Source organism: Gnatocerus cornutus, chromosome 1, assembly GCF_029298725.1.
Source record: "Gnatocerus cornutus isolate USDA-ARS CGAHR chromosome 1, icGnaCorn1.1, whole genome shotgun sequence".
NCBI classification, from domain to species: Eukaryota; Metazoa; Arthropoda; class Insecta; order Coleoptera; family Tenebrionidae; genus Gnatocerus; species Gnatocerus cornutus.
This window is the reverse complement of record NC_142233.1, coordinates 18,988,959-19,003,359: the sequence shown is the minus strand read 5'-3', so window position 1 is coordinate 19,003,359 and position 14,401 is coordinate 18,988,959. Positions and strand designations below refer to the sequence as shown.

The 14,401-nt window shown below is 31.2% G+C and overlaps 1 protein-coding gene across 1 annotated transcript in view; it reads right to left on the bottom strand.

Moving 5' to 3' along the window:
- Positions 1 to 11,643, bottom strand: part of Mctp (multiple C2 domain and transmembrane region protein) — a 126,857-nt gene extending 115,214 nt beyond the window's left edge. The window contains exon 1 of the mRNA XM_088049952.1: positions 11,502 to 11,643. Coding sequence (XP_087906078.1) covers positions 11,502 to 11,529 — 28 coding nt within the window. The 5' untranslated portion in view covers positions 11,530 to 11,643. The remainder of the gene's footprint in view (positions 1 to 11,501) is intronic.
- Positions 11,644 to 14,401: the final 2,758 nt, after the last annotated feature.

Below are 14,401 nucleotides of genomic sequence, written 5' to 3'. Positions count from 1 at the left end.
TTGCGGTTTCTTGACCAGCTTTGGAAGTTGTAAATCAAGGGATTTCTTCTAAAATTTTTACCTGCCTGTTTTGCACAGAGGATAATAAAATGGTTACAATTAGAAGAGGGTTATTAAAAGTGCTAATAAGTACAAGCACAACGAAATTTCATAATTCTTGATGTATGAAATGATAGAAACAACTATGTAGTATGAACATTCATTCAATTTATAGTTATGTTTTCAACTAAAGTCTTTCAATGACACACGAATTAATTTCTCGACTATTTCACGTTTTTTGGACGTAAAATTTATAAAATAATATTTAATAAAATAGTAATAATTTTCTTATTACATATTTTATTATTTATGTTTATTTCTTTCTTATTTTACTAGAATTTAAATGAAAAATGTTGAACGAAACAAAATTGTTTTGAATGGTAAGACTCTATGGAGCAACCTGACCGGTTGCAATTTTACTAGGTAATGCCAATTTCTTTCATTTTGCCGCCGGCCGGTTCAACTTTTACTGAAAAACCCACTAAATCTTGTTCCTTTGAGATGAATATAAATTTTTGGGAGCCACACCTGACGGTCTTCTTGAGGAAGACGGAATTATTGAAATGAAATGCCCGTATAAAACTTTTCATTCAATAAAATCAATTCAATAAAAAGGTTGACTTCTGAAAACTAGAAAAAAATGGAACATACATTATAAATTCAAATCATAATTGGTATTACCAAGTCCATGGGCAGTTAAGAATAACACGAAAAAAAATGTGCACAACTTTTTGGAAAGAAAAAATGAAACCAAAATTAATTAAGTTTTATTTTGATTACATGTTGCCGGAATTAATTGACTCTAGGAAACAAAGGTCGATGCCAATTCGTGACAGGTAAATTATGTACATAATGTTAATATTTAAAAAAAAAAATAGTCTTTAATTCTTTACAAGAAGGAAAAAGGAGGTTTTTAGTAGTAAAATTTGCTAATTAATTACGTATGTATAATTCAAGATATTTTTCGCAAAATTTTATATTCAAATTTCTTAGAAATATCTGCATGTTTAAGCACTCCAACTTTTTAACAAAAATAAAATTTGATTTTTGAGCCAATTTGTATCGTTAATATTGCAGGTTTCTATTGTAGGTGCGCCACACGTTCCATATTATGTTCAAATGGTTTTTGTTTCTTACACTTTTTTTCTATTTTCGATCAGGTACCTTTTGTGGTAGTGTCTACCATTTACTTCGCATCTACAAAATCAATTTTTGAGCCAAAATTTAAAGAAAATTAAAAGTAGAATTTTAAATTTGGCGCCGTAATTTTGGCGCGTTCCAATGAGTTTAAAATTTTCTTTCGTAATAACTTATAATAACGAAAGGTCTGATACCATCAGGTCGGCTAAAAATTACAATTTCTCTTTGCACTTGGCCAACCAAAACTGCTAGAAATTATACATACAAGGTGTTTATAAATGTTTCTAGCATCAAGGGTGGCTATGAAATGTCAAAGAAATTTGCCGCTCATTACAAATGTGGGTTTCGATTTTTCAACTGACATTTGAAGTTAACCTCAAACATGGAGCAAAGTAAATTTTGAGAAATGAACTGTTCTAGTTGTGGTTTAAAACCTGAAAATCAAAAACTTGGACACAAATCTGTAACTAAAACGTCATAGACGTAAGTAACATTATAAATAATTTTCAAGATAGTTATATTCACTATAAAAACAAAGCGGCAAAATAGCGCACGGCAGGAATTCCAGAGCCACCCTTGATGCTAGAAACATTTATAAACACCTTGTATCTGGACGTTTACAATCTAGCCTAAGGGGTATCGATGGTGATTGACAGCTGCCAGAATCTGGGGGATTTTGAAGGTCATATTTTGGGTCGCCTCCTCTTAAGACCAAGGCAACATTCTTAGGAGCTCGTAATTAAGTAACTTCAATTTTTTTCTACTCAGAAAAAACAAATAAGTGTAGATAGGTACTCCGCGCTAAAAACAGAGTTTTACTGGCCAGCACCAAATTTCTATTTGGTTTTATGTTACCAAACAATAAACTTACACTGCAAATTAATACGATCAGTCAACAGTGGCTCTGGCGCTAACCAGTAGCTGGTTCGTCACGTGCATTTGTGGGTAGAAATTGTTTTTATTGCAGGTACCGAGTGGTTCTTGATACCATCAGACGGAAGTGCTTTACAAGGAAATGCTTTAAACGTGTCGAGAATTAATCTTAATAATGTCATTTACCGCTGACTACACATCCGAGTTCGGTGGAATGTGTCTTTTTGATTTCCGATTCTTTAAAGTTTATAATTTTTTTTGTTTCATTGTTTTACTGTTACATTTCACATGAATATGGTACATTTGAACGCAGTATTTGGTCAATAATTGTAAAACTAAAGAATGGTTAGTCGGTAGTTAGAGCACAATACAATCTTTTAAAGTTATGTAAAGAGGTACAATGTTGTCTCCCAGTGAAAGTGGAAAAAATGGGTTCTTAATGAAACGACGTTCACTTGGTTAGTCGTAAGTGCGGTATTGGATTTAGACAAAACAGTTTTTGTTAAGAAGAAATAGAAAATATGTTAAAAAAAAGTGGGTATATATAAAAGTTTCAAAATTATTGATTCAAAGAGGTGTGAAACGTCAACAAGTGTTCCAGGGGCCGGCAGCAATCAAGACACCAAGAATGAATTTTTTTATGTGTAGAGCCCAAAAATTGCATAATAAAAATGACTAATTCTGGAAGCTCAACTGCAGGTAATTTTATGTATATTTTGCGTTGCGAGGTTTCAAAAATAAATTCTCAACCCTAAAAATTTTTTTTCGAATTTGCCGCTTTAATAGAACCATTAGAGTACTCAATTTGAAGTGGTTTGTGGGTATCCATAAGAGAACTCAAAGTAGGAAATTTTGTTTTTAAAGAGTTGGCAGAACTAATTAGTCTGGCTGTCACCTGTTTCCTGTCAAGTTCTTGGTCAATTTCACCATTTTACGATTCGTATACTTGAATTGTTCTTTGCGGCCAACAATATATGTATGTATAGTCTGTCCAACGAATAAATAAATGACAGTTTTCTAACCAAATCTGCGCGATAAAAACTAGTACCAACAACCGCCAAATTTAAAATAGTTGTCATGATGCTATGATTTTCCCCTGCATTACAACCGGCAACGTTGCCTAGGGAGATTTTTGGTGAGAAAATAATTGTCAAATTTTTGACAGTTCTGAAAATTAGGCAGTGTTTCCGTTAAAAACGTTTCTTTTACAGTCTGTTGGATTGCAAATCAAAGGATTTAATAGTCAAAAGACTCGGCACAGCCTGAAAGGCCATTTTGTGTAATCAAATTGTCAATTAGGCAGCTAACCTATTTGATTTTATCACCAAAAAGTCACCATCGACGATGTTGCCGGTTGTAAAGTGGAGGGAAGTGCGGTGTTGGTGGTTTTTTAATAAAAAAACGGACTTTACTCATCATGAAACTTACAAAAGACAATTTGCACAAGAGAAAAACCGAAAAACTAGTAATTAGACACTATTTTACCAACAAAACTCAAGGAGCAGTGCAAAAAGTGGATCTTAAAGTGGTCAAGAATGAAGAATGTCAAATGATTGACAAATTTCTAAAAAGGCGGGAAGGCGTAGTTGCATAACCAACTTAAATCGAGATTAATATCCCCAAAAAGACGGAAAATTCTAGAGTATTTCAAGTTGCCATGTTTCATGCCATACAATTCAAATCATCCTATTTACTCACTGGATTTACTATACCTAAATATCGTGTGATTCATTAAATTTCCATTCTAGGTAGGCCGTGTATTTTGGACGTGCGTTGACTTCTTGTTCGATAACTAGCAAATCTCGCAAATATTAAGTCAAAACTACTGTAATGGTGTTAGTTACGACATGATTTTTTTTCTCAAAGCCAACTGCGAATGGAAATTTAATGAATCACACAATATTATAGATGTGAATACAGGTAGTGAGGTTAGGTTAAAATTCAGTGACAGTGAAACTCAATAAATGTCAAATTTCAAATTAAATTTGAAAATCAAGTGGCAAGTCGTGGTTACAAAACCATTACCAATCGTGTAACACGAAAACTCTTAGAATTGACAAATTCGAATTTTTTATTAAAAAAAGGGTGCAAATTCGAAAAAATAGTATAAAGGACTTGTTTTATAATGGCATTATAATCACCTACGGCTCGTTTTGTACACCGGGAACTCGTGCACCAAATTGGCCATTATCAAACACGTTCTTTAATATACTATTTCCTAATTTGTATTTTAAACAAAGTTATTCTAACATTCCGTATCGAAATGGATATTCAAGCACTGAAAACGAACACAAATTAGGAAAAATAGTATAAAAACCTCGTTCATAAGGCCATTAAGGCACTCATCCATTATAAAACTTGGATTCGTGCCTTAAAATTTGCCTTATGAAACTCGGTGTTTTAATATACTAATTTATTCACTAAACTGAGAGGAATCAATCCTTTATTAAAGTTTAACACTTACTGAATAAATACCATCAATATTTTAATTGAGGAGTTAATTTTCAAAACTCAATGAATCCATTTCATAAATTTTTACAAGGGTTTAGAAAAAACGATAATTTGTTCAATTTTCTTCAAATTTACTTTACCTATTTTGGCATAAAAAGGTTGTTAGATTTCTAATCTCTAATTCAAACCCACTGTCAGTCAAAATTGGGTTTATTGAGTTTTGAAAAATAACTCCTCAATTGTCAAGGACTGATAAATTCACACTAAAATCATCATTTTAACATATTTTGTTCGTTTAGTAACCCTATTGATTTCACAATGTTTTCTTTAAGAAATTGAGATAACAATGTTTCAGCTTCTATAAGACGAATCTGTTTTAGTTCCACTGTCGTGATTATATTCATCGGCTTTGTTTCTCGAAAGGTCAATCATGTGGAAAATACGACAAAGTGCTGACTTTAGTTTATCATGCTTGATTGATAAATCTTCTTCAATCAGTGTTTAAACTTCTTCTGGAAGATCTATTCTTTGAGTAATAATCACAAACGACCTGATCTCGTTGATTGCTTCTATAAATTTTTATTATACTCATCAAATACACCATTGAAAGATTTTATTCATCTTATTAAATTTGACGATGAAATAATGTTCGCTTATAACATGTTTGTTAGAAATAGTGATCAAAAATGTTTCTTTTAGTCTTCCACAATTTTTACGTCTTTTATGATTTCCGCCATATGTAAACAAAAACCAGTTTCTCATTAATAATAAATCTAATGCAAACATTTACAAATGTGTTCAGCAAAGTTGACTTATTGCATTACTTATTATATTCAGCCCGTTGAGTCTATTCAAGTTTAATATTGTCAATATTTGTTTTTGTTAGAAAAAAATGGAACGTATTCACAAAACATGATCTCCATATAAATCTTTAATATTATTGTTAGAGCAACAGCGGTAACTTACTTTACCCTTCAGCTGTAATAAAAATAACATCGCGGTCTTACGATGTACAAACATTCAAAATATTCAAAAAGATGACGATAGGCCAGTTTAAGAAACTAAATAACAAATTTTTGTTCTATTTTTATTAGAAAACTAGTATTTATAAGACTCGTTAAAAACTTTGTAGGCTTTCATACTTACATGTGTCCACAAAGCATTTGGTTTTACTATGTAAATACTTAAAGTCCATTTGAATAAATTTGGCCGCTAGCTCTAACTCAGTACGCTATGGACCAAAATTGTCAGACTGACAGATTCAAGTGGCAAAAAATAGTAGTTAAACCTGGGCTGACCTGGGTGAAATGTATTCGTCAAATTTTATTATTGATTTATTGTCTTTGCGTTAGAAATAACTATCATTTGTTGAAGTACTAAGTGATGTTACGCAGAGGAAAAGCGAATTTCCTAAAATTCAAAAATTTCCAATACATCAAACAGGATCACTGCAGAGAACTTTTTAGAACCACTCGAATCTGTCAAAATGACAATTTCAGTTCAGAGTACAGCAGTGTGTTCATAAAGTTCATAATGTAATTAAGACTTTGAGATTCGCCAGAGTGTTGTTGCGTTTATGAACGGTTTCAGTGGTTATTTAAATGTTCGACAAATAGGTACATCACCTATATACAAAACGCAATTTTCGCGAAAATTCATGACTAAAACTATGCCAAACTTCTGATATCGATATCTCGTTGATTTTTTAGAGTAAACTTAAGTTATTATATATCAGTGTACGCAGAATTTTCCGCAGATTCCAAATCTGGGATTTAAATTCAGATACGATTGCAAATAACCGAGTTATGGCTGATTATAATTTTGAAATGTTGATTTTCATTTTTCCTCATTTTTCGTAATTTTTAAAGTTAAATATCTCGGAAACTATTTGAGATATTGAGATGCGGTTGGCGCCATTCTTTTTCTTGGCTCATTTTACGTTAGAACATGTTCTCAAAAGCCCAAAATTCGATAGTCGATTTTTCACGAAAAAAAAATTCCGACTCAAACGATGAAAATTTCTCATTTTTTTGATTTTTGGCCATCGCTTGTAAACTATTTGTCCTATAGATTTCAAATTTGGCCACTAGATAGATTTTGAGCTCCTCTTTCGACTGATGTAAATTCAATGCTATTTAAAGGTCGTTTTCATTTTGAAAACATTGATTGAAAATCACCCTAAAATGATGTTTCCAAAACAGTTTTTGGCCGATACCTCGTTTATTTATTAAGCAAATTCAACAAATTTGGGTCTCATTTTACGCTGAATTCAAAAACATGAAAATTTTCAATTTTTGTCAACAAATAACCGAGTTATGGCCGTTTGAAATTTTGGGTTGTCGCCAGAGGGCTAAATTTTTGAAGGTTCAAAACAATTCGTGCTCGATATCTCGGAAACTATTTCAGATATTGAGATGCGGTTTGCGCCGTCGTTTTTCTCGCGATTTTTTACATAAGAAATAGTTTTTTGATTTTTGTACAGTCGAAATTTGCAAATTTTCGCGAAAATTCATGACTAAAACTATGCCGAACTTCTGATATCGATATCTCGTTTATTTTTTAGAGTAAACTTAAGTTATTATATATCAGTGTACGCAGAATTTTCCGCAGATTCCAAATCTGGGATTTAAATTTAGATACGACTGCAAATAACCGAGTTATGGCTGATTAAAGTATTGAAATGTTGATTTTCATTTTTTCCCATTTTTCCTTATTTTTTAAATTAAATATCTCGGAAACTATTAGAGATATTGCGATGCGGTTTGCGCCATCGTTTTCTCGGCTCATTTTACGTTAGAAAAAGTGCTTAAAAGCCCAAAATTCGATAGTCGATTTTTTGCGAAAAAAAATCCGACTCAATCGATAAAAATTTTTTAATTTTTTTATTTTTGACCATAACTCGTAAACCGTCTGTTTGATCGATCTCAAATTGGGCCAGTAGATAGATCTGGAGCTCCTCTTTCGAATGATATATAATACAAAGGTATTAAACGTCGTTTTTACATTAAAAATAGTGATTGAAAATCACCCCAAAATGACCACTTCCAAACAGTTTTTGTTCAATGCTTTCTTTATTTCGTAGGTAAACTTAATAAATTTCGACTCATTTTACGCAGAATCTCACGCTGAATCCAAATCTGAAATTTAAATTCAGATCCGACAACAAATAACTGAGTTATGGCCGTTTGAATTTTTGGGTTGTCGCCAGATGGCCAAATTTTTGAAGGTTCCAAACAATTCATGCTCGATATCTCGAAAACTATTTCAGATATTGGACTGCGGTTTGCGGCATCGTTTTTCTCGCGACTTTTTACATAAGAAATAGTTTTTAGATTTTCCAATGGTCGAAATTTGCAAATTTTCGCGAAAATTCATGATTAAAAAAACTATGCCAAACTTCTCATATCGATATCTCGCTTATTTTTTCGAGTAAACTTGAGTTATTATACATCAGTGAACGCAGAATTTTACGCAGATTCCAAATCTGAGATTTAAATTCAGATACGACTGCAAATAACCGAGTTATGGCTGATTATAATTTTGAAATGTTGATTTTCATTTTTTCTCATTTTTCCTTATTTTTAAAGTTAAATATCTCGGAAACTATTAGAGATATTGCGATGCGGTTTGCGCCATCGTTTCTCTCGGCTCATTTTACGTTAGAAAAAGTGCTTAAAAGTCCAAAATTCGAAAAAATTTAATTTTTTTTTTATTTTTCGCCATAACTCGTAAACCGTTTGTTTGATCGATCTCAAATTGGGCCAGTAGATAGATTTCGAGCTCCTCTTTCGAATGATATATAATACAAAGGTATTAAACGTCGTTTTTACATTAAAAAGAGTGATTGAAAATCACCCCAAAATGACCACTTCCAAACAGTTTTTGTTCAATACTTTCTTTATTTCGTAGGTAAACTTAATAAGTTTTGACTCATTTTACGCAGAATCTCACGCTGAATCCAAATCTGGAATTTAAATTCAGATCCGACAACAAATAACCGAGTTATGGCTGATTAAAGTTTCGGAAAGTTGATTTTAATTTTTCCTCATTTTTCGTAATTTTTAAAGTTAAATATCTCGGAAACTATTTGAGATATTGAGATGCGGTTGGCGCCATTCTTTTTCTTGGCTCATTTTACGTTAGAAAATGTTCTCAATAGTCCAAAATTCGATAGTCGATTTTTCGCGAAAAAAAAAACGACTCAAACGATGAAAATTTTTCATTTTTTTCATTTTTGGCCATAGCTTGTAAACTATTTGTCCGATCGATCTCAAATCTAGCCAGTAGATAGATTTCAAGCTCCTCTTTCGACTGATGTATAATTCAAGGCTATTAAACGTCGTTTTCATTTTGGAAACATTGATTGAAATTCACGCTAAAATGACGTTTTCAAAACAGTTTTTGGCCAATGCCTCCGTTATTTATTAAGCAAACTCAACAAATTTGGGTCTCATTTTACGTAGAATGTCACGCTGAATCCAAAAACATGAGAATTTTCAATTTTCGTCAACAAATAACTGAGCTATGGCCGATTGAATTTTTGGGTTGTCGCCAGGGAGCCAAATTTTTGAAGGGTTGAAACAATTCATGCTCGATATCTCGGAAACTATTTCAGAAATTGAGATGCCGTTTACGCCATCGTTTTTCTCGCGATTTTTTACATAAGAAATAGTTCTTTGATTTTTCCACAGTCGAAATTTGCAAATTTTCGCGAAAATTCATGACTAAAACTATGCCAAATTTTTGATATCGATATCTCGCTTATTTTTTAGAGTAAACTTAAGTTATTATATATCAGTGTACGCAGACTTTTCCGCAGATTCCAAATCTGGGATTTAAATTTAAATCCGACAACAAATAACTGAGGTATGGCCGATCAAAGACATTGCTCATGCGGAGCGTTTTTTTGTTACTGCATTTTATTTTTATTTGCTTATACAGGGTCCGGCAACACTTGCGTCCACCCCTAAAATCGTCTTAAATTTTAAAGATAAAATTTTGAAAATTTGCAAACGCTCATAGTTGACAAAGCTCTAGAAATTGACGCAAAAATTTGTTTCTTATCACGGTTTGATTGGCGTCGCGACGCCTAAGAAGTATAATTTTCAGCGATTTTTGAGTTTTTGCAGAAATATTCGCGAATTCAATTTTTTTTCAACATAACTGCGATACAAATATCTGAGTTTCTATTTTAAATCTAATGCAAATTGTGTTTAAAATTTGCGAAAAAAACGTTGTTTTATCAAGTTAGTTTTCAAAATTATGACAGCGCAGTGGCAAGCAACGTTTACACGAAAATTCCACAAGTCACTTCATTCTCTCTTATAAAGGTTAATTTTGATTATCACGGGCATGTTGCACTTTATGGATACCAGAAATCGTTAATTAACATCGACAAAGCGACAATTTCACCAAGTAAGACTTTTGTTACAATCTAAAGCGTGCCAAAGGATAGATGTCATTTGTGCCACAAGATGTTGACAGATGGGTGTAAACGTAGTTCCCAATTTTGACGTAATGAAATTGGAAACTAACTTGATAAAACAGCATTTTTTTCTCAAATTTGAAGACAATTTGCATTAAATCTACAATGACAACTGAGATATTTTTAATACATTTATATGAAAAAAAAATTAAATTAGAGGTTGATATCGCAAACCCTCACAATTAACTAAAAATTACATTTTTAAGGCGTCGCGACGCCAAAGCTATCGGTGATAAAAGACAAATTTTTGCGTCAGCTTCTAGAGCTTTGTCAACTGTGAGCGTATGCAAATTTTCAAAATTTTATCTTTAAAATTATTGACGATTTTGGGGGTGGACACAAGTGTTGCCGGACCCTGTAGTTTAATCCGACAAATATAAAAGCACGCTTTTATCATAATTGTTTACTACAAGATACTACAAAATAAATAAATGGATTAAAATAGTATATTTTAGAATTTTGTATTTAGCACTTTTTACACTTCCAATAATTGTTAGAAGCAAAAATTTATTCTTCAGTGTATTTTTTATTTTTCAGAAAAGTGGCCCACAACTTGTACAAAGTTAGAGCACTGGATAGAACATTTATGTTATTCAATTTCATCCAGTTTAAATATAGAACGGTCTTCTGAAGACAGAAACAAAAAACTACTTCTTCAATCAAAGACATATTTGGAATATCAAAAACTCAACGGAGAATACATTTTTTATTGCGTTATACTATATTTTATTATGATTTAAAAAATTCAGATTTAATTATCCTTGAAAAACAAAAGCAGTGAAAATATAGAAAAAAGTTTTAGGACCAAAATTACAAAACTACGCCCCTGATTTACCCTACAAACTATCCACTTATTCTGCTGCCCCTGAGAACTATGATGATAATTACAATGACATTAAATTTCACAATTAATTAATGACATGGAATGAAAACAATTTATACTTCTTCTTATAGTTTTAATAAAATATCTGCCTTACCTGCATTTCTGTACTGAAAATCTTACGCTCGCTCCCACAATTTGTGACAATTTCACAATAGGGCAACTGTATTAGTTCATTTTTATTTTAAAAAGGAAACTTTATGCGTTTCTAAAAAATTAATAATACATATATCTTCCTGCCAAATTTTAATCGTTAATTTCACTGATAATTCTTAACTGTTAGGAACAATAAATATTTTCATTATGAACATAATCAATAATAATAATCATATTATTATGCTGAGATTTGTCTGGGATCCAGTAGCCTATTGTGGTAGTTTTTGTTGAAATGTCATGGAATTCCAGAAGTTTTAAGTGAAACTATACTGCATTTTAAATTTGGTACACACTTCAATAGTAAGTAAACACTTTCAATTCTATCGTCATTGTCATCTTATTAATCAATAAATCGATGTCAATTTGATGTTTACTGTACATAGCAAACAAATTAATAATTATTTAAAAAAATTGGTTTATAATTCAATCAAAAACTTATGGATTTTGAAACTACATTTATGTATAGTGTAAACTCACCATTATTACAATGTTTCTGAAGTGACATAAATAAGAGTCCGTAAGACAGACTTAATGTAATGATTAATAACTAGAAAACTTTTGTAAAAATTTTCCTGAATGCGAACTAATGCACCAACCACTATAACGTGTAGATACAAAGGTGCACTCACGACTTATGACCTGTGGAGTAAACAGTAATCGATCAATTAACTGAACAATTTACGTAAATTGTCATTTTATCTATTCTAGTGTGTATTTACAAAAAGTTTCAGCTATGATAAAGAAATTGTATAAACATTATTATTATATTAATTATAAAGCTATAAAATTAATCCAAAATACAAAAGTTACGATTATTTATAAAATTTTCAATTATAAAATACTATTCTAAAAGTATTTGCAGTGCAACAAACTAGCACATAAAATTATTATTATTACCAATATAGTTAATACTCCTGCTATTCCTGCTGTGTTTTTTAATTGGGTTTAAAACAATTATTATTGCTTCCACATTAGTGGTAAAGTTTTCTATGTAATTTACAATTTACATTACATTTACTATGTATGAAATAGTAAATTTTCAAGAACATAAAATCCCGCTGTTCACTTCACGCTTGATAGCTCAACGTATGTTGTGATTGATATTAAATGTAAGTTCAGTAAAACAACATGAAACAAAACAACTAAAATTGTTTCTTGCTTCTTAACTAACAAGGCACGTTTAAAAAGAAAATTAGCAACTTTTCAACACTCATCTACTACATTATGTAAATGAATCAATTGAGATTCTACAGCAACAACAAAACATTTCCAACACCAAATGACTCAACTATAAAGACTCTGCTTGTTCCTCGTTGCAAAAAAAGTGAAAAATAGTAAATTTAACTTCAGTTTTTCTTTTTGACGTGTTATGAGATAGACGTCAAAGTTGAGTGGCGTAATGGGATCTAAAAGTGACTACAAACCTCCAAATGAGAACCTAGTGTATGTAAAATTTATAAAGTTAGAATTGGGAGAGACAGTTTTATTGCTCGTTGGTGTAAATTCGAAACTTTGTAACTTTGATAAAGTGACGTGATTTGGCTTAGTTCTGTTAATTGAAACGTTTTTTAGCAGCTGAGATCTGAAAACCTATTTAATAATGTCAGAATAAAATAACGAAGATTAAGACGGAATTGGTTTTTGGAATTTGGAATGAAGTTTTATTATTATTAATATTACATACTATTTTTTAAACCACGACATCTTGTTAACTAGTCAATTACTTATCAAATTAGTAGAAACATTTTTCAATGCCGTATTTTTCGGTTTTAAAAGATTAAGTCAAAGTCTTTTTGTTTTTCGAGATAAAATTACACATTTCAATGAATTTGCTTGTGCGCCACTGATTAAAAGGGAACCAAAAATCGAGTTGCTGGTTGCTCAGAAAACAAGTCATTCTTACATCGATTTTTTATTAATATCGATTTTGCCAAAAAAACATCGATTTTTAATACATATATTTTTATTTTCGATGTATCATTAAAAATCGATGATTGCGGTTTCGATGTATGTATTTTATTTTACACTCTTGATTTTGGTGATATTTCGTTTAGTTGGTTGTCAACGTATATTTTAGAATTTTGTTTATTCTTATTAATCTCGAATTTGTTATTTTTTATAATTTATTTACTTACTATTTCGTATATTGATGAAGGTTTTTATTTAGTTTTGTCTTTCTCGTATTTGTTTATTATTTTGTTGCTTTATTGAGAATTTTAGTAATTTTTGTTTTTCACAATAAACTATGCTGTATTGAGTTTTTTATTTACTATTTTTCAAAATCGATGTTTTCGCCGATTGTATCGATGTATTTGTGCTCTTGCTAAAATTGAGTTCAATATCGATTTTTTTACTCGATGTTCTCAGATTTAATGAGTAATACTTTTATCCTAGCCCGACCTTGGTGATCTCCCATATACTTGAACGCTTCTTGTCCCAAGATGGGTAAAAATATTGACCATCATAAATCACCTAGGGGCAGTTTGCGGTTTATAAGCAAATGTCATAAATTAAAATTATTTTTAAGAATTATTGAATATCTCGTTACCACATCTTTTAATTCACATTTTTATATCATTTTCATGTTTTTGGCGATAAAAAGAACATAATAGGTTAAGTTTGCCACCGATTTCCCAATTTTGATTTTTGAAAAACGTAGTTTTTGAAGTTTAAATCACATGTGGTTAACATTATATAAAACTGACTACCTTAATTTCAAGCGCTCCATTTTCTCTACATGTACAAAAATAGTATATTATGAAACGCGTTTCATAATGAACATTTTGCCGCACGCACGTTTTTAGGACACGACGAGCGCAGCGAGGAGTGTCATAAAGTAGTAAGTGCGGCAAAATGCATTATGAACAAGTATCATACGCAATTTTTTCTATTTCGCCTTATTTTAAACGAAAAAACTTGATTTCGAAATCTAGGGAATTTTAGGGTAGTTGGCATTTGCAAAATGTTCGGGAAAAAATTCGAAGTAGCCAAATCCAATTTAGTCCTCAACTATATTTTGATCCTATTGCAGAAACGTGGTTAAAATAGATGGGATTACGTAATCCAAGATAAACCGTTTTTGATTGTGAACGAACCACATTTTGACATATAACTTCACGGATTACACCAAATAATGGATACTGGAAAGATTGAATGACAGAAAAGTCACTAAATTTACGCGCGAAATTTAAAATAACAAATAAAGTCCACTTACTGTGTTTTAGTGTATTTTGTAACATAATTTGCTGCCGACCTATATGTCAACTGTCAAAATCTCTCAATCTCTCACCGAATATACTATACAAGCTTTTTATGGATTGGAAAGTAAGAAAAGCAACAAAGTCCTTTCTGAAAACGTGCTGTTAGCATTCTTTCAA